The sequence below is a fragment of the Melanostigma gelatinosum genome (assembly GCF_949748355.1).
Source record: "Melanostigma gelatinosum genome assembly, chromosome: 8".
NCBI lineage: Eukaryota > Metazoa > Chordata > Actinopteri > Perciformes > Zoarcidae > Melanostigma > Melanostigma gelatinosum.
Genome location: NC_136641.1, coordinates 10,845,339 through 10,865,380, shown reverse-complemented (window position 1 = coordinate 10,865,380; position 20,042 = coordinate 10,845,339). Strand labels below are relative to the sequence as shown.

The 20,042-nt window shown below is 39.9% G+C and overlaps 1 protein-coding gene across 1 annotated transcript in view; it reads left to right on the top strand.

Annotated features, from left to right (window-relative positions):
- Nucleotides 1-1,734: 1,734 nt before the first annotated feature.
- The window catches only part of cacna1db (calcium channel, voltage-dependent, L type, alpha 1D subunit, b), a gene marked incomplete at both ends in the record, with an annotated part of 63,719 nt that continues 45,411 nt past the window's right edge, over nt 1,735-20,042 (top strand). The window contains 3 exons of the mRNA XM_079272789.1: nt 1,735-1,762; nt 3,811-4,279; nt 4,563-4,668. Coding sequence (XP_079128915.1) covers nt 1,735-1,762; nt 3,811-4,279; nt 4,563-4,668 — 603 coding nt within the window. The remainder of the gene's footprint in view (nt 1,763-3,810; nt 4,280-4,562; nt 4,669-20,042) is intronic.

The following is a 20,042-nucleotide window of genomic DNA, read 5'->3' as shown; positions in this document are numbered from 1 at the left end:
TAAAACAGCCAGCGCGCTTTCTAAAATGTAACAGGTTATATTACAAATAAATACAATTGATGATTTTAAAATAATCTTCGTTTTAAACTGCACATTTCTCGATGATTAAACATTTAATTTAATTAAAAACTAGCTACACAATTCAGAAAATATTATTTAAGAAGACAATCATTGCACTGTAATCATAACATATATTTGTGATTAATATTAGACACATTTGACTTTCAAAAAAATAAAGTGAACCAAGGACTGATATATTTCTCCTAACAATTTAAGCGCAATAGGCCTATCTTCATACACATATTGCCAGTATCTTCATGCCATATAAACATCAGGACTGCGCTGCAACAGGTATGTTTGAGTCCAATCTCTCTGAGAACATTTGTGCAGTTTAGGTTTCAATCAAAATGAACCAGTTGTTTGCATTGAAGTGCATTTACTCAAGATGTATGTTAAGTCTTGACTTTTTTGTTTTACGCATGCGAAAATGCCAAATTGGTGGACAAAAAACAATAGCCTATGTAATAACTCAGTATACTTAAAACCATACTATATAACTTCCAAAGATAAACATACAATTCTCTGCTCGGTCATTTGGTCCAGTTGAGCTGCAGCTGCATGCCCCACCTGCCTCTGTTGAGTGAACATTGGCACAGGGATTATAATCGGAGGATTACGCGCTACCGTGAAACTGTCATCCTCCATACAGGCACAGGTAATCCAATCACTGGTAACCTTCCAGCACAGCTCCAACAATTTATTTCCTCTCCAATCACCGCGGAGTGAGGGCAGAAAACGGCGCAATGAGGCCCCAGAGAAGAGCCAGGTGACAGAATGCCGTTGATTATAAAGGGAAGACCCCTGAGGGGTAAGTCAAAGGACCCTGAATAGCATAGACCTCAATGGGATGAGGGCATGGTGTTTATCTTGCTATCCAACACTGACAGGGGAAAGATAGAGTGATTTACAGCGACTCCACTGATCTGAATGATTTTGCATTCTAATGAGTCATACACATTGCTATGACCGCACGCAAATCATTGAAGTTAAACATTGACTAGGCGGATTAAACACATGTTGTTAAATGCTGTTTGGTTGTTGTTTTTGAGACAAGGACTTAATTCGTGGGCGTCTCTCTGTGTGTTTCTGTCCCAGTGGCGCATGCTGCTTAATTTATTGTACGATTTATGCAACTAGATCTAATTAGATACTGACTTATTGCTGTCTTTACTGGTTGTTTGTTGACATTTGCCCAGTCTTCATGAAGAATAATTTCTTTCTTTAGTCGCATGACATCCATTCTATTGATGATTTCTGTTTAAAGCACAGATCATTACCTTTGTCTGTCTGAAAACATTTGGCAATCCTGCCAGACTTTGAGTTGAGATGTGTAATAAGCGCTTTTGACGCTTAGTGGGCAGCAACAGGTGCATATCCAGTTCGGATGTGATTCCGGCTATACTGTAGATTGCTGTAACTTGAGTCCAGATAATAATTGACGGTAGTTGGATTGATTGCTGCTGTGAGCGCGTCCCCTCGGATCCGCCGTGAATCTGCAGGCGGGCACCCGGATGTGGCGAAAATGTTTGGCGCTGCTCTCAGGGTTTGCGCTCGGAAAATATTTTATAATTCAGGTTGACGGCTCGGTTCAGGCTCACGCGTCGACACCTTTGGATGTTTTTCTTCCAACGATGAGTTGGACAGAAAACGGACATTTTCAATGTGGATTCGAGGATGCAAGAAGCAGATGAACAGTCTGAAGGTAAAACACTGTGCGTGGAGCGCAGTCGGAGAGTTGGAGCGCTGCGAGAGAGGGGGCGAGAGCGCTCGTTTGGTTTATCCTCTGGATGCCTGTTCATTCTGTGTGGTTTCATGATCTAATTCGTGTCTGTGTCGATGATTTTTTCTCTCCAATTTATTTGGGAACGCAGGTGTAATAGGGTATTGACATTGTGAGCGCTTGTTATAGGCTGCGTGATTGTAATAACATCAGTCATCAAATCCATTGGGAAACGAGTTGCTGCTGTAGTTCAAGGAAAAATGGTTCGGTCTCATTGTGGCCAAGTGTGCGTTTTAGATCTACGTAACAGCTCGCGGAGGATGCTTTGGATGTGTGCGCCCTCCACAATAAACTGAGAGACGCTAAATAAACTTTTCGTGTGGGGTGAATCCCGTTAGTTTAAAATCAGTTCCACGTTCAAAATGTGCTCTTAAAACATTGTAGTGTTTTAAAAAGCCACCACAGGTCAAGTTAAAGTTGAGAACAACAGCAGGGAGTCAACAGTTGTTATCCAGCAACGTGTGCCATTTACGTGCGAAGTCCAGCAGAGCTGCTGGTTATTCCTGTCACACCCCGGATCAGAGAAGCTGTGTTCATCTTTAAACAACAGGTTGCACTTGTTATTTTGCACCTGTGGCGATGTTGTGTCCTGGAATGAGGAGGGTCCTGCAGTAACTCATTCAGATGAGAACTTGTGAATTTCTGTTGAAATAGCTTTTATAAATGCAGTAAAAAAAAGAGAGCAAATCATTCGAATTCAGGGAACAGATCTAAGATTCAAGAGTCAGTAGCAACCTTCTGTAAACAATAGTTTTTAAGTCTCTGCATTGTTTTGGTGTATTGACCTTTAATCACCCTCTTGTTCACTTCATTCATCCTTCTCTCTGTCTTTCCCCCTCTCACTCAGTCTTAAGAGTTATCCTGATGAATAATCAGTATTGTAGATTTGATCATCTCAGTGTGAGAGCTCTTCTAGTTGAACACAGTAGTTAGCTGTGACTGTCTCTAATGTGTTTCTGCTGTGGAGCTGCAGTGAACCAAAGTGAATGTGTCAAGGGCACTGTCTTTTTCACTCGAGGTTTGCATTGATTTTAATGACTCTCTCTTAATGTCTCTCTCATTAAGGCAGTCTGTCCTGCTCTCTCCCTCTTTTACACTTTCAAAACAATCCTCTTCTTATTCTGGTTCTGGTTCTTGTTCTTCTTCGTCCTTTAACTTTTCTGCCCAGGTTATTGCTAAATATTTTCCTTAAAGTTCAGTTTTCATCTTCCTTTGTACCAGTGGACAGTTACATACATTGTCAGCACGTATTCAAGTTGTACACAGTGCTTAAATGTGACATGACACTGCTCTTATCTGCAAAAATTAAAAGAATAGAATCTCCAGTCCCCTAATAAAGGTCTTTATATTTTTTCCAGTTTGCTCAAATTCAATTCTGGCACTTCTCTGCTCACAGAAATAAGATCACATTCTAAACTGAAATACACGTCATCACTTAACTCACAGCAACTGTGCAATCTGTTTCGTGAAAGTCAGACTCATCAATATTTGTTTCTTTGCTTCCTTTTCTCTTTCATTGTTGAAAAAAGCACATAGTTGCACGAGCATTTTTCGTAAAATGTTCCAGTCTGGACATATAGCATATATGCAACTCTATGACATGCTATTGCACTTTATTTGACCTCTTCTTTAAAAGCATTCCCCCCCCCCTTTATTTTAAGTGCCCTTTATGGATATACATGTATTATTACATCCCTATTGGCTCATTCTAAAATGATATGACAATTTTGAGTTGTTAATGTTAAAGCTGCCATGCATAGAATGTGGTGCCCCCCTGTGGTTGCATCAACAATGAAAGAGTGGAAACGTTGGGGGGGGGGGGGGGGGGGGGGGGGGGGGGGGGGGGAACATCATGTTCCCCAAAGTTTCATCAGGGAACATGATGTTTGCACATGTTTTTGTTTATACTTAAACTTACAGTCTCTAAATGTCATGACCATTTTGTGTCTGATCGCACCCTCTTCCTCCAGGGGCACAGTATGCCAGCAACAAAAGGACCACTCCCCCCGGTGTCGCCTCAGCTCTCTGGTCAGAAAGCCAAACCCGTCTGCACCAGCTCCATCCCCCCGAGCCCCTGCATGCCCCGCCTAGCACCGGCAAGCTCGTCGGCTCGTCTTGTGGCCTCTTTGGGGCCAACAGTGGCATTCAGGACACCGGTGGCACTGGTTCCGGTGTCAGCCCGGTCCTCGCTTGGCATGCCGCCATTAGTGCTGCTCGCCAAGCGCAGGGCGATGTCGCAAAGCCTGACTTGAGTTCACAGCCCACAGTTTGCACCACGGGACCAGCTCCTGTGGGCTCACTGGCGCAGAGGAAGAGGCAGCAGTACGCCAAAAGCAAAAAGCAGGGAGGATCATCCAACAGCAGGCCACCCAGAGCTCTGTTCTGCCTCACCCTCAACAACCCGATCCGCAGGGCCTGCATCAGCCTGGTGGAGTGGAAGTATCCTTCAGCCCAGACACAGAGGCTCTGGTTATATGGATGGATGGCAGATGCTTGGGATTATGTTTGTTTGTATGGATAGATTGCCTCATAGCTCAGCAGATGAATAGTTGAGAGGTTTATGAATGAATGTATAGCTTAAAATACACAATATAAATAAGCTCATGAATAAGTTATTCGCTTAAGCAACGTACATGTCCTGCTATGTCCAAGGATTCAGTCTCTTCCAAAATCCTAATACCACTGTGTATTTGATTAATGTCCTGAACAGTTTCTTTTCCAGACCGTTTGATATCTTTATACTGCTGTCTATTTTTGCCAACTGTGTGGCCTTAGCCATCTACATCCCTTTCCCCGGAGACGACTCCAACTCTACCAACCAAGAACTGGTGAGTGGTGCTGGAAAATACAGAAACAAGGCTTGGGCATGAAATGGATAAACTGGGGTCTGCTGAAGTATATTATTCTTCCATTATTAAATGCTACTGCCATGTGTATATCCCTGCTGTGGCTAGAGCTGATGGTACAGATCAGCATGTTAGAGTGGTTTCATGGGTTTGGTTTCAGAAGTTACACATTGGCCAAAAATATGTATTTTCTGTCACCGGAAAGTGTGTGTTGAGCTGAATTCGATCGTAAAAAGAACACACTTATACAACCTGTAATATCTCCAGGAGTAGTTTAGTTTAGCAGTGACAGCATTCAGAGCAGGCTTAGTGTTGCACGTCACTGTGCCACACCACTTAAATGTGTTTGGATGCCGTCATGTCTTGTTCCTTTACCCAAGTGGTATCAAGCCATGCACTTGCACTGTGCTGCTAGTTGCTCGTGCCACTATTTGTCATCAGATGACACACAAAGGCGAGACTCAACACCTTTGCATGAGTGTGATTGGCTTGACGTGTGGACTGCGTCAGAGGGTTTTCCCGGCAATATTTGGATGGATGTGTCGGGTTTCATTATGTTTTTGACGCACACAATTACTGGTGCACACACACACGCATACACACACTACACACACCCAGCAGGTCACCCCCCCGTGTGTCACAGCAGCGCTCCATGGTGTGAGAGCAGCACTGAGTTGAAAAGACAGAAAGGCGATGAAAGAGATGAAACGCAGTTTGTTTTGGTGCCAAAATTACCGTGTAATCTGACAGCATCAAACTACTGACAGCATAATAATTATTAGCGTTGAATACAATGCAATCTGTGAATGTAACTCAGATTTGATTACACATTACACTCAAATGATGTTCATCCTGTGATTTGGTATCAAAAACATTTGAGATTTTGAGATTTCTTGCAAGAATTGCATTTTTTGGCTCCAAATCAGAATAAAAACGCAGAGACGGACATTTTTCCCCCCTTGGCTGCTCGTAATTACAGTCTGAACAATATCACATGAACGTGGTATTACACGCAAATCAGGTTTTTGACAAAGATTTATGTCATCAGCATATAGCTTATTACCCAACCGTTTATTATTCGGTTTTCTTATTGTTGTTTGGGTGGTTTGATCGTCAACAAAATTGGAGAATTTGTCACGGGACCGCTCCCGTTTACAACCGACAGTCAGCGTTGGATTCTTTTAACCGTGACATCATTGTTTCAATTGCTATGAAGTAGTAACTTTAACCCCGCAAGTCTACAGCTAGATTATTGTATTTGTAGTCATAGCAAAATAGTCAGAATGAAAAAATCATGAATAAATTATAGGCACATGTTTAAATTAGACTCAGAATTAAGATGAAATATATCTACAATGAAAGCTTGTGCTCTAGTCGATATGTGGGTTTATTCAAAATCATTTCACCGCAGATTGTATTGCCAAAAGGGCAATATAACTTTTTGCGTAGCAATGTCATCAGAAAACTTTGTCATGCAGTGCAAACATTAGCTTTTTCCTTTGAGGCTGGCAAGGGGGCTTTTTAGCTTCATAGGGGATTTGTACTGTATGTGTGTGTGTTATAGTGCGAGACGGACACGGAAACGTAGCTTGTTCCCTCAACAGATGCTTATTCACGCTGTCTTCACTGACTGCATAATGTGCAGTATGTGTGTGTGTGTGTGTGTGTGTGTGTGTGTGAATGTTTGTGCAGCTTTTTGCAGCTCTGGAGGAGTCACATGACACACTGCTCTTTTCTGCTTTCAGAGATGAGATGTCTAATCTGTATCATTCATTTATATTTTCACTGTGCTAAGAATTTATTTGGTCACCGTAAATATGTTGTCAAAGGTGTATTCAACAGAGTTTTTAAATGACGTATTGTTTTACATACTATTGTAATATTTATATTTAAGCCTCCTCATGTCATTGTGGCTGTTGTTATACTGTTGTTTTACAAAGTACTGGTAGTTTACGACATATAATATTTCGTCCAGTTCATGAATGTACTCTTTGGCAGGTGAACATTTGATGGCAGCTGCACTGCATGTGTGAAAGAGTTCATTTCAGGCAAAAGACGTCAGGCGGAAATAAATTCTTCTCCCTTGACATGCTTTTAAAATGCTGTGCAACATTGTGCTGAAATTCTGCTCAAATCTGAAAAGCTAATGAAGTGCTACTTTGGTCTAATTGCCATTTATAGAAAAAATGGTTAAGTGAGGCTCCACTCACAGCCAGTATTTCAGTGTATCAGTGTCCATAGCAACTTCTCGAACCACTCCTGCAGCATGATCCATTTCTGCTCTGTCCACCCTCACTGTGTTCCCAACACACAGTAAAGCTAAATGTGCCACATCAATTTGTTGCTATGTAAGCAAACATAGTTGTGTGTGACTTATTATACATTTACAGAACATTTATAACAGATATTCTAGAGATGCCATAAGTTATTCATTCAAGTTCTGGGAACACGGGTTTTCTCTCTCACCACAGTAGTATTTCCACAACCACTGCTTCCTTAGAGCATGTCGGTGGTGTTTGATCGGCTCCCTCACAGCAAAGAATGGGACAGAGGAGGAGAAATGGACAGATTGGGGGACACAATAAGTCTTCACATAGTAGAAACTTGTGAGTACTAGCAATACTCCAAATTATTAAGTCATTTTTGGAGTCTGTTGTTTGCTGCTTAGTTTAGTAGATTGCCATACAATGGTGCTTTTCTATGTTTTAGCCTATTAAACAGGAATTGTATATACTTTACATTACCGAGCTCACCAACGGGATTACTACACAAAGAAAACATACTAGGAACAATAATGTAAGAATAAAAAAATGTTCACTGTGTTTGATGACATTTATGCTGAACTTGACGGATGAATGAATAGCATGAAAGTAATCTAACAATGTGTGGGGTGATTTCAGCAGTAATATAAAATATATTTGACCTCTAGTTGATAAAACCCAGCACATTTCAATCTGCATCTTTCAAGCCTTTTTGCCGAGCGCCACTTCTGTTTCTCTGTTTCACATAAGAATTTTCATTCCATTCATACGAGTAGAACAATCATTTATGGCTGTTGTTGAACTCGTAAGTGTTTTCAGTGACAAAATGTCACCGTCAGTGCGTAACTGAGCTACTGCGTGTGTTTTATTTCATGTAAGAGATTGTGTGTGAGTGTGAGGGGCTGAGTGTGCAAGAAGAGAGCGTTGTGTGCGTCCGAGTTGTGTGTGTGTGTGTGTGTGTGTGTGTGTGTAGGTTGAGGGATTAATCTGGGCACCGGATTAGTCGTCAGTAAATGAGCGGAGGTTGCAGAGAAAGGGGGAAAGAGAGAGATGCAGGGCAGGAGCTTTAAATTCCATCCATTCACCCATCTATCTATCTATCTATCTATCTATCTATCTATCTATCTATCTATCTATCTATCTATCTATCTATCCGTCCATCCGTCCGTCCGTCCGGCCGTCCGTGTTGATGCTGAGAGATGCTCTGTATCCGATTTAGCTACTTTTAATTAGGTGTAAATCAAAAAATAAGTAAATAAATAAATAAATAGAATAAAAAACAACTCTCAAATTGTGCAAATTGTCTCGATGCAATCACAATATTGCGAGAGTTTTGCAATATTGTTTTATTTCCATCAGTTTCCACCCATTTCATTTTTAAATATGTAACTTACATACAAATGAATTCACTTATTTTTAGCAAAATAAAAAAAGGAATGTGCCCTATTGTTGTGTAATCCTGTTTAACACAAAGACAACTACACTCAAAGGAAAGAAACACAAACACAGAACCAGATTAACATGCTAGCTAGTCATCCCAAATATAACATGCAAGAAGCAATTTAGAATGGATTATGAAGACGTGCAGTTTTCTTATTTGTGAGCCTTTGTTTTGTTTGTTGCGCCCATGTGTCCAGTCATTTCTCCATTACTCTCAGATTACTAAATCTGTCTACTTAACCGTCTCAGTCTCCTCCTACGTTTACCATTCTTGTTTTCCTCTCTGTCGTCTCTCTTCTATCAGTTCTTTTATTCCTCCACTTCCTCCCTTTCCTGTGCTAAGTGGAAGCTGATTAATATCCCGTTAAGCCGGTTAGTGATTTAGCTGACTTATGACGGCCCCTTTGACCGCTGGCCAACATACACCGCTGATCAGCTCATAGAGACCTATATGGATCTGCTGTATGAGTGTAGAAGAAAGAGGTGAACATTTTAAAGGCATGCATGCACCTTAACAAGGACATGCTCAGTCAGGTCAGTGAAAACGGACTAGGACATTACAATCATGATATAAAGTCGAAATGTGATTGAGCGTATAGTTTCTTTAAGTTAAATCACAATTTGAGAATATATGATAAATCATGTGAAAAAGCTGTAGATTACTCCGGACAATCTTCTCTTTTTAACTAATGTGCAACTAATGCGCAGGGCATCGTATAGAACTTGATAGACATGCTTATTATTTACTTTATATCCAAATTCAGCAATGCTGTTACTGTCTGCTCCCAAACAACCACAAACGTCTGCTCCATGAAATATTATTTTCTATCGTCACCCTGAAGTATTTATTCTCAGTCTAGAAACTTTCTCCCTAAGTTTGGTTGGTCGCAAAGAGGCTGATTCCACTTTTATGATCTCTTAGGTTTTCTTTCATCAAATGAAAATACAAGCACATAAATAAAACTGTATAATAAATTTCACATTTCCCAAAATCTCTGCCTGACATATTTGGTACAGTTTTGGGATCTCCACTCGAATCCAAATTAAAGTTCTGAGTTTGAACTGAGTCTGGCTACTATCAGCATGTGATGTCTGACCTCCCTGATGACTGACCTTTAAGGGTTTTCAAGTTTGAAAATAACCTTAAGAAAAGGCCAAAAGTCAAACTGTCCGTGCTTTCACTGTCAGTGAAACTGCTTCCAGTTCTACTACGTCTCTTCAGTGACGGCGACATCAATTAGAGACAGATTAGTGTACAAACTGAATTATACAAGGTCAAGTCGGGAAGAGTAAACTGATCAGAGTGTGTGTAGGCGTTGGGCGTGTCAGTGCTTAACTGAGAAACTGAAATGACCTGCGTGCACCAAACCCTCCCTGCCTCTGGCATTCAAACTAGGGCTCTAAAAACACCTCAAAATACGAAAGGGGATTTTTTTTCCAGAGTCTGTGTATTTACAAATCGCAGTGTGGAGTATGTTGACTAAACTGCAATGAAAGGATTCAATTGAATGTGTATATTATACTGTCTAACTAAAGTGAGTTGGCAACAAAAAAGGCAACATTAATATTTTCACATCTCCTCAATTATGGAGCAATATTTACGAAAGAATATAAAACCTCATCATTTAAAATAACATACTAACTCATGCTATTGAGTCAAATTGTGTCTCTGGTGTTTTAACACAATCCTATGATTTAAAAAAATAAATATATATATATATATGTTCTGAGGCATTTTAGATCTCAAGCCGATTTCTAAGATATTTGAGTGACAATGCATATTATGATAATTTGTCTTATGTGGCAAGTAGATGTTGACCCATATAAGCACCTGCTGTATACAGAAACCTGGCATGAAGTGAAGGGAACAGCTGTGATAGTCATGCAATGCATTGTTAGGGCTTTGTGAGCTATTTGAGGCTATCTTAAAGTGATATTTTATTTTGTGGATAATTAACAACGATGCAAACACCTAGAATGAAAAGACAATTTCTTGTAATTATAAGCAGATTCTCAGAGTATTAAAAAAACCCTCACTGGTTGTGTTTGCATTATGCACTCATTTTTGGAGTCCATTTTATCTTCATGTGGGTGAGCCTTCACACGAATAGCATGACTCAGAGATCAAATCTTTTGTCTAATGGTTGGATATCGGAGTTGAAGGCATGGTAACAAGCCACATCATTTTTTGATTAAAACTACAGGCAGACTGTGAAGCAGGGGTCTTTCACTGTGCCTGAGTCATGGCATTCAGTCAAAACACACAGCAGCACACGTCCACACTTCACCCTAGTTTTATTCACATCAAATGTAAAACTGAATCTCATAAACCTGCCTGCCGTGGTCGGCAAATTCCTCCAGCCCAACTTTAGCTTTTGCAATTTTGAACAAATTTCAGAGTCCATGTCTGACTGATTTGTCTCAATCAGTTATCAGATCAGTCGAGGTCCTGGTTCCTGACGGAATATTTAACCTGGATGGCCGAGCAGAGCGCCTTTTGTTTCTCATTCGTTTCAGATTTAACCTTGAAGGGATTCATTTTGAGAAGGTTTGGAATGTGTATTGTGTGTATAATTATCTAGTGCAATTTGAAACAAGACCAAGAAAAGTAACTTAAAACGCCCTTACTGTGCCTGTTCCTTTCATGAGGGCATTAGCTTTTGAATTAATATGAATAAATATATATTTCTCAGACATGCACCTTATGTTTATGGTGTTATCATTAGGCTCATTAAGAGAGCAGCAAGGCGTTGTATTGTCACATAAGGATCCTTTTGTCTGCACATTGCTCCTCACTGTGATTCAGGAACATGTTTGAGTTGGTCGTGTAACAGCAATCATGAGACCTGAATGCTTTAAAGTAGGTCAGGCTAATACAAAACAGCAATACAGGAGTGAGTACATTCACTTCTGTGTGTGTGTGTGTGTGTGTATGTGTTCATACACGTATGTTGTGTACTAGTCAGACAGTCAAAGCACAGACTATGTTTGTGACCTCAGAGGATGACGCATATGTACTGCTGTGCGTTTGTGTGTGTAAATTAGTGTTTTTGTGCTTGTGTGAATCTAAACATACAGTATGCCTGTTTGTGTTTTTATCGAGAGTTTCCACACACTTGTGTATCTGTGTATGTGCATGTGTTGCAATCAAGTATGTTGTGTGTTTTTACGTGTGCGTGTTTCTGAGAACAGAATGTCAGCTTGCGTCATTTTTCCTCTCAGTCGGGGATTAAAGGTTTAAAGAGGAAGGGACTTTCAGTGAAATCATATATAACACGTTTTACAAAACAACAGTTTGGTTGTTTTATGTGATTCTGCTTATGTTCGCCACATTGTGATACATATTGGAAAATATGCGCTGCTGATTTCAGCAATATTTGGAACAGCATCGGGTACCAGCTGTCATCCTAAAGCATCTAAAACGAGAGAGAGCGAGAGAGAGAGAGAGCGAGAGAGAGAGAGAGAGAGAGAGAGAGCGAGAGAGAGGTTGTTGACCTAGCAAGTTGTCAGCCTTTAGTTTATAGTCAAACGTACTACAAACAAATGCTTTGACTTCCAACTCGTTGTCATTTTGTAATAATTTATGTCTGCGTGACTCCATATTCATGTGTATAATGAATGTGTGTGGGTGGGAGGAAGGATAGGTGTGAGTGTGCGGTATGTCAGGTGAAGCCAGGCACAGGAAAGCATGGATGGTGTGTTTGGATACTGAGATAGGTTTTTATTAAAAGATTGTTCTGGGTATCTGTGAGGAGAGCCATGTCTCACCTGTGAATCACAGAACTCATAAAATGAACACGTCCTGTTATGAAGTTATTAAAATAATAGACTTAATTCCCAGCACATCTGGTGGTCAGTGCTTCATCGAATAATTCAAAGACAAGTATTGCTTTCCCCTCCAAGTGTCAGTTGTTCAGCGGTGGATACACATTCGGCCATGTTGGTCCACTGCTGTCTGGGTCAGTTGGTGGTGACAGTCAGGAGATAAATTCATACGGAGTCGTGTTAGAAGATGCTAATTGTTTTCCTTCTGATCAAGGAGCTGCTTGTTGTTCTTGTTCATTTAATTTTTGTGGGAGAGGCCTCAGAATGAAAGAACCTATTGGTTGATAAACGTTTTAATCAAGTCCTCACATCGTTTTTCTAGATCACCACCAAATAGCACTACGTGTTCCATTACGTGTTCCTGTAAAGTGAGGAGAATGGCACAGCAGGCTGCGTTTTCCACACTGTGAGCAGATAACAAGCGTCAATGCTGCCCACACACTCGCCTTCAACACGAATAGAACAAGTCCTAAAATGAGTTCGTTAAAATTTAACTGAATTAAAATGACTCAACGGGATATGAGTGAACCTTACACGCACAAAGACTCAACATTTGATTATATTCCATTAAATCTAGGCCTATCTGTACGAGACTTTGGAGGGTTGAGCTCACAACTTGAATTGCCACATTGGCAGAAACCTGAAGCATTAACGCACTGATGGCAGGATGGATGTACATTACATTACATTACAGTTATTTAGTCATTTTAATATGTCATGTGTTTAATTGACTGCATTATCCAAAAAGCTTCCTGGCTATTTTATCCTTTAGTTGTGTAGAAAATCACAAATATACATCAATAATGTGTTATAAAATTACAGTATTTTATCCGTGTTACCCACCCTACAGACCTTTTTCACGGCAGACACAGGTGCAACTGATAACATTAACGATGGCTCAGTTCCATTTAGTGTCCTTGTGAAATATCCCAGCGAGCCAGCATGCACTATACCAGGACCTTGAAGCTGTCTCTCCTGACTGGAACGCAGCCATCGTTACTGTTATTAAATACACCTGTGATATTCCTGCTGCGCCGTGTCAAAAGGTCCGCTGTGCGAAAGGTCTGTTCATTTGTCATTAATAACACCGTATCATTAGTTTCAGGCTTGTGTGCCTGAGTCAAACACATTAAAAACGATATTTGTCTTTGGACAGTTGTTTGTTTTGTAATTTTCTAAGCAGCATAGATATATTTTGTAACCACTGAATCTGCGTGTATGTGTCACGGTTAAAGTTGCCTCGGGACATCTGTGATCATTCAGCTTTAAGAGAGTGCAGTCCCATCAATGTGAGTCATGTCCTTCCTTCGCTGTCACTCCTCGTTATCATTATCATGGAATAAATATAGAATCTCTGTATAACTACAGCAAACATGCTCACAAATATACCGTCTGCTAAATTCAAACTCTCATTGAAGAAGACTAATATTTGTTTCAGTGGTTGAGAGCAAAATGTTCATCAAAAAATGGTAAAAATGCTACTTTGAATAAAAAATACAATATAAACCGGGTCATACAAACACACGCGTGGGCATGACTGAGCGTTATGCAAGCGTTTGTCAGGAGGCCTGTTGGACTGACTGCTTAGCACCCAAAGGCCCAGGGACCACAAACACAGCAGGGAATGTGGTACACATAAACACACATACACAGTCTCTCTCTCTCTCTGTCTGTCTGTCTGTCTGTCTGTCTGTCTGTCTCTCTGTCTCACACAGTCACACACAAACTATGATTTTAAAGCTTTGTATTCCAAAACCACATTTTGTTCAGACATTAGCCAGAGCACACTTAATGAATGCAGTGTTAAGCCTTGTGCTCCAGACTGAAGGACTCACAGTATTCTGCTGGACTTAACCCAAATCGCTGTTTGGTGAGAAGCTCATTGATTGAATTTCAATGAAAAGACGAGACGCAAAAATGAAATGACATTTATTTAATACATATTCAAGCACAGTGAGGCTCAGGTCAGTGTACCGCACTCCACATGAACCCGTCTTTGACGGACACGGACAGCTGTTGTGTTTGATGTGAACAAGGAAAAAAGAAAAAAACATTTTGCTGCAGGGGATGAGTTCTTCAGCTGTTGTCGTTGTTTAGAAATAGCATCAACTATTGAATAAAGTAAGAAGAAACACTAAAATTCAAGATATCCGTTTTAATAACTTTTCATCATTCAATCACTCAAAAGTGCAGATGTATTGGTTTTTATTTTCCGAGTTAATCATCATTATCGTCGTTAATCATCCTTTGAAAATGTGATTTGTGTTCCACCAGCGAACATTTTGTTGCAGTTCTATTATTTCAAATGACAAATGATATATATTATTCAAACAAAACTGTTCAAAATGAATAATGAAAGTGGCAGTAGATTGAATGACCAGGAAATGATGATGAGGAGATTATCTGTTACAGCTAAGCAGGTTTGTGGCTCGTGGGATTGAAGAGAACTTAAATCTCTCTGTAGCTTGCAACAGCTTTCTTCTTTGCAGCAGGATGCTTGGCGATGCAACTCAAGAACTAACATTCAAAGTGAAACTGAAGATATTTGAAATATGAATACAAAAAGTAAGGCTGGCCTGGATAATATTCTTCACATAGCCTACAGTGGAAATACAACTGTATTCAAAATTGACTTTCCTCTTATAATGAAATTACTTTTAATATATTTTTACATTTAAAATCGCTGAGCTACTGTGACACTAGTATCCCCTCTAACAATTCTCGAAAGATTCATCTTAGGAGTAAAATAGTTCCAAAAATACACATTTATTAACCAAATGCTCTACATTTATTTGCCTGCTTTTCATAATTTAAACAACAAATAAATATGTTTCTGCTAAAATATGTCATTTTAATTGTTTAAAAAGTGAATTTAATTTCTAGGAACTCCAGTTACAATTTTTATGTGAAATAAAACTCTTTAATATATTCAGAATGTATAAATAAATGAAAATACTGATGAAATAACAGGACTTGGTTCGGATGGAAGGCTATTATTATTCATCAGGACCGGTGATATTTTGTATAATCGCTCCAAAATACGCCTCAATGTATTTCTGTAATGAAACAGTATTTTGTGTAAAACAAATGTGTGTTGTGAGGAAGCTCATGCTAAAGTATTTTAGCGAGCTAGGTGTTCATATTCATCATGCTGCTCCTTCACCTCATTTTATACAGCACAGCCTGCTGCCGTGACAACTGTGGCCATGGAGACTTGTGGAGTGTCGGAGGAGAAGGCTCTCGACAGGAGAGAGAAAAGGCAGAGAGGAGAAGAAGTGGGACAAGACATGGAGAAAAGAGCAGAGATGACAGGAGGGTGGTCAAGAAAGGGCAGAGGAGAGGGAGGAGATGATAATAAGTGAAAGAAAAAATAAAGCAGGGAGAAGAGGAGAGGTTAAGATCGTAGGTGACGAACAGATGAGACAGGAGAACGAGGACATCAGGATTATGAATATCCACAACTAAAAATAGACACTAGCTACTGTATATGGGCATGTTGGAAAACCAGTAGAGAGAACAGGAAGGCACAGAGGCTGAAGTCAGCTGCTAAACCATCAATAAGAGAATGCATCAATACTCATCATCATTAGTAAGTAAAATGAACATGTTAAATAATTGTGGTATAGGAAGGAAATCATATAGGAACAATGCTTAAATACTACGTTACCACCTGTGGGTTCCCAATGCAAATCAAACCATAGGGGAAGAATCAAAATGTCAAAAGTGAGTCTGGATCCCTGCAGTGCAGTTATCTGAAGTCATCTGTTATCATCCAGCAGGAGTTAAATCTTTAAGCGTGCTTATGATCCCACAGACGTCTTTTGTATGCCTAAAGAGATTAAACGATTACCCGGGATGCAACTAATGTTAGAATTAGGTCACATGTGGGGCTACGTTACCAGTTAATTGGTGAAATCCACCATGAGCTAAACACAACTAAAAAACTCGACTCCAGCTTCGACAGATAGTAGCTGTGATATATGCACGATGACTCACTCAAAGGTGGGAAAATATTAGGACTGTAGTGTTCTGCCACAACAACAGAGATGCATTTGACCACTTTGCATGTCATTTTCACAGTCTATTGTGGGATCACATCCAAATCAGTAGACGGAATAAGAAAGTCATCAATACAAGAGAATGCATCAATACTCATCATCATTAAAGTATACAGCAAATATTGTTAATCTCATGTCTTGTGAGGTCCCTGCATTAAGGCACCATTGCTGTGAGTATGTCCGCCTTGTCCTCAATCATATACCCACGTAAAACACCATATGTACCAGTGTGACTTAAACAGTTTCATTTAAGTGGGATGTCACAATCTACAATAGATAAAATGGGTATTTAATTCGAACTATTTACACCTTCCTGTAATAAGTAACACAATATTTTCCCAGCAGCAAACAACCGAAAATTATCGAAAAATATGATGTTTTTCTCTTGAAACGTTTTTCAAAGACATTTATGCGACCTTTGTACGATAAGCAAAAAAGGGTGCTTCAATTTTGAAATAGCTTGTCTTTGGTCAGTAATATGTTTATATCTGGCAATATGACTCTAACCTTTCTTTGACCACATCTTCTGTTTAGGTTGAACTTTTCACGACACTTGCTTCCCTGACTTTTGCTTGTCTGCCTTCTGCATTAAACTCTGATTGGAGTGTCTGTGTACCTCAGGTTATGGAGGTAATGACTGAATCGATGGGTTTGACTATATGTGGAAAGATGGCTTGATAATATATCACATGCAGCAGAAATATACACTGTGAAATATAACATGTTCAACCTTGCACACTAAATGGAATAATAATAATTAACACTTAGCAATTACATTGTTCTCCTCTGTGTTGATATTTGATGCCATCTACATCCAACATGATATCACAGGACAGACCTCGAGAGAGAGATATGGAGATGGAGGGAGAGAGAGAGAGGCACACAGAGGAATAGGGAGAGACTTGAGAGAAGCAGACATGCTGGAGAAGAGAGGTGGGAAGCTGGCAATATAAATCACGTCTCCATGTTTCTCTTCTCCTGTTCTATGAGTGCTTCAGGACAAAGTAGTTTTATTGACAGTCTTCCTTCCTTCCTTTGCTGGAAGAATTGAACAAAAGGTAACATGTAGAGAGTGGAAACAGTATGCTGCATGTGGGTTCAAAATCAACCCAAATAAACTCCAACGTTATGCAGTTTACAGCAGCTTTGGAAACTTTTTCTTGGCCAATTTAGTAAAACAATGCAGGTAGCAGCCAGTGGGAAGACAGATGATTCATAGTGTTTTCTAATTTCTTGCATGCTGTAAATCCTGTGCATCCTGAGAGTAAAAGGTTGGCTGCTGATTCTGGATTAGGCCACGTTAAAAGCTGATGTACTTTTTTCAGGATTCCATGTGACCGCTCTTGTCCATTATTCGTGCAGGATCTATTTAGGATTTATCCGACCAAATTGTTTTTTGTTTGAAAATGACTTACGATCTTCAAATCTTCAAACATAAGCAAAATGTGCAGCAACAGGAGGGGGGAAGATAAATAACCTCTCATTGAAGCATCCATAATATAACCACATCGGGTTTTCTCACGAATATGCGCAGAGAGAGAGATAGACATGTCGAGCAACGGAGACCTAATTCCTCTGTTAACAGCCCTGTACTCTATGACTGTGTGTGTGTGTGTGATGTTAATCCTTAGTCTTTGAAATTGAGCATTTTTAGATACGTTTAGAATATATTACAACAACAAACACAACATTTAGATGTATAAAATGGCTTTAACATCACTTCCTGACACGACATCCTTGTACAAGACAGATGCTGTCGATTTAAGAAAAACACTCCATTAGTCTTTTTAGAACAAGAAGCGCACTAATGGAGGAGATGTTAGTGACTCTATTGTTCAGCCTGTGGTCGTGTTCTGGAGCAATCAGCATGAACATCCTCAGCCTCTCTGGCCCTCATTAATCTTATTAAGATCAATGGGAACACTGGCTAATAGGAGCTGATTAGCCTGTCTCTGGCCGCCTGGCTGATTCACCTACATGCACTCGTTCACATGCACATGGCCTCACACACACTAGCACACTGACACACTCTCATACGAGAGTACACCGACGTCCACCGAGAAAGTCGGTGGGCAGAGACAGATACTGACCGAGAGACGGAGTTGAGGCACTGTCATAACAACTCGAAGGTATTGAGGTAAAAAATACAAGCCTAGCTCGCAAATATCAGACTTCAGACTATAGCTCAGTTCTTGACAATCAGAGATGGTTCTTCGCTCCTGTGTGCTGAGGTATTACTCACACACCTGCAGATTATGACACATCGAGTCCTTTTACCCAATGGTGCTGTGATTATTTACCATGATACCATGATCTTAACTACAAAAATACAGTACATATGTATCCTATCTATCTTCTATTTAATTGTAGGAAGATATTTTATGAAAGATAAATAAACACAATTGCTGTCACTATTTACCACTAGTTACATTTGACAAACTTAATACAAGTAAAGTCCTGTATTGGTACATTGTAGCAATGTATGTCTTCAGTCCACTTGACCACCATTTTGAAGATTCAAAGATTTTATTTACCACATGATCCAACTATGTGGAGTGAAATGCGATGTGGTATACTCATGTACTAAAAGATTAGTATGCATTAGAAAAAGAGTAAAAATTGAAATACAAATTATAAAATTTAAGTTTAACAATATATATAATGCATATCTAACTACGGTATGTATATAAAAATTTTCAAATGCAAAAATGCATATTGTGTATATATAGTATAAAAAAAGTCACAATTCTATTGCAAACTATGTAAAACATTTTTGCACACGTTTAAGTGCATAATGTGCGAGGCAGTGCAAAGGATTCACTTCACAGAGGACAATATGCTAAACAAGGCTGAGGGTATACAGAGGTCAGAGTTCAACATCCTGGTGGCCGGAGGAAAGACGCTTTATCTACAGATACAGCTGGAATAATCTATTGCTGGGTTGGTGAGGGTCCTACATAATCCTGCTCGCTAGTTCTCCACTATCTGGTCCTCCAGAGTGGGAGAGTAGATCTCTGTCTGCTCTGCTCAGTAGAGCTCTACAATCTGTGTTCTTCTTTACTAACAGTTCATTTAAAGTGCTGTAGGATTCATGCTATGGAATCTAGTTCATGAGGTTTCTAATCATGTTTCATGCAACTTGTTTGCTGATCGATGTGGATGAATATAAATAGAGTTTTGTTTAAAATCAACTTCCTGTTTACATCATGTGACTCAGGCTGACATCATTGCAACTCCTGTTCACAGACAGAGTATTATGGGATGCAACAGTACCTGTTGGGTGGGGTGAAGGATGATTGGGTTCGACTGAACACAAACACACGCGCACACACACACACACACACACACACACACACACACACACACACTGAGCCACATGGCATTGAGTGTTATGTCAGCTCGTGTTATCATCAATGAGGGTAGTGACATCGCGTGACCCTGTATCTGCTGTGTGTGTGTGTGTGCGTGTTTGTGTGTGTGTGAATCTCCCAGCTCTTCTCTCTGATCAATTTAAGCACATACACACACATGTACACGCCATAATACCATAATACCATAATATACACAGGGGGAATACAGTCACATGAAAAACACATAGCAAGTCACGCAGACATAAATTATTACAAAATGACAACGAGTTGGAAGTCAAAGCATTTGTTTGTAGTACGTTTGACTATAAACTAAAGGCTGACAACTTGCTAGGTCAACAACCTCTCTCTCTCTCTTTCTCTCTCTCTTTCTCTCTCTCTCTCTCTCTCTCTCTCTCTCTCTC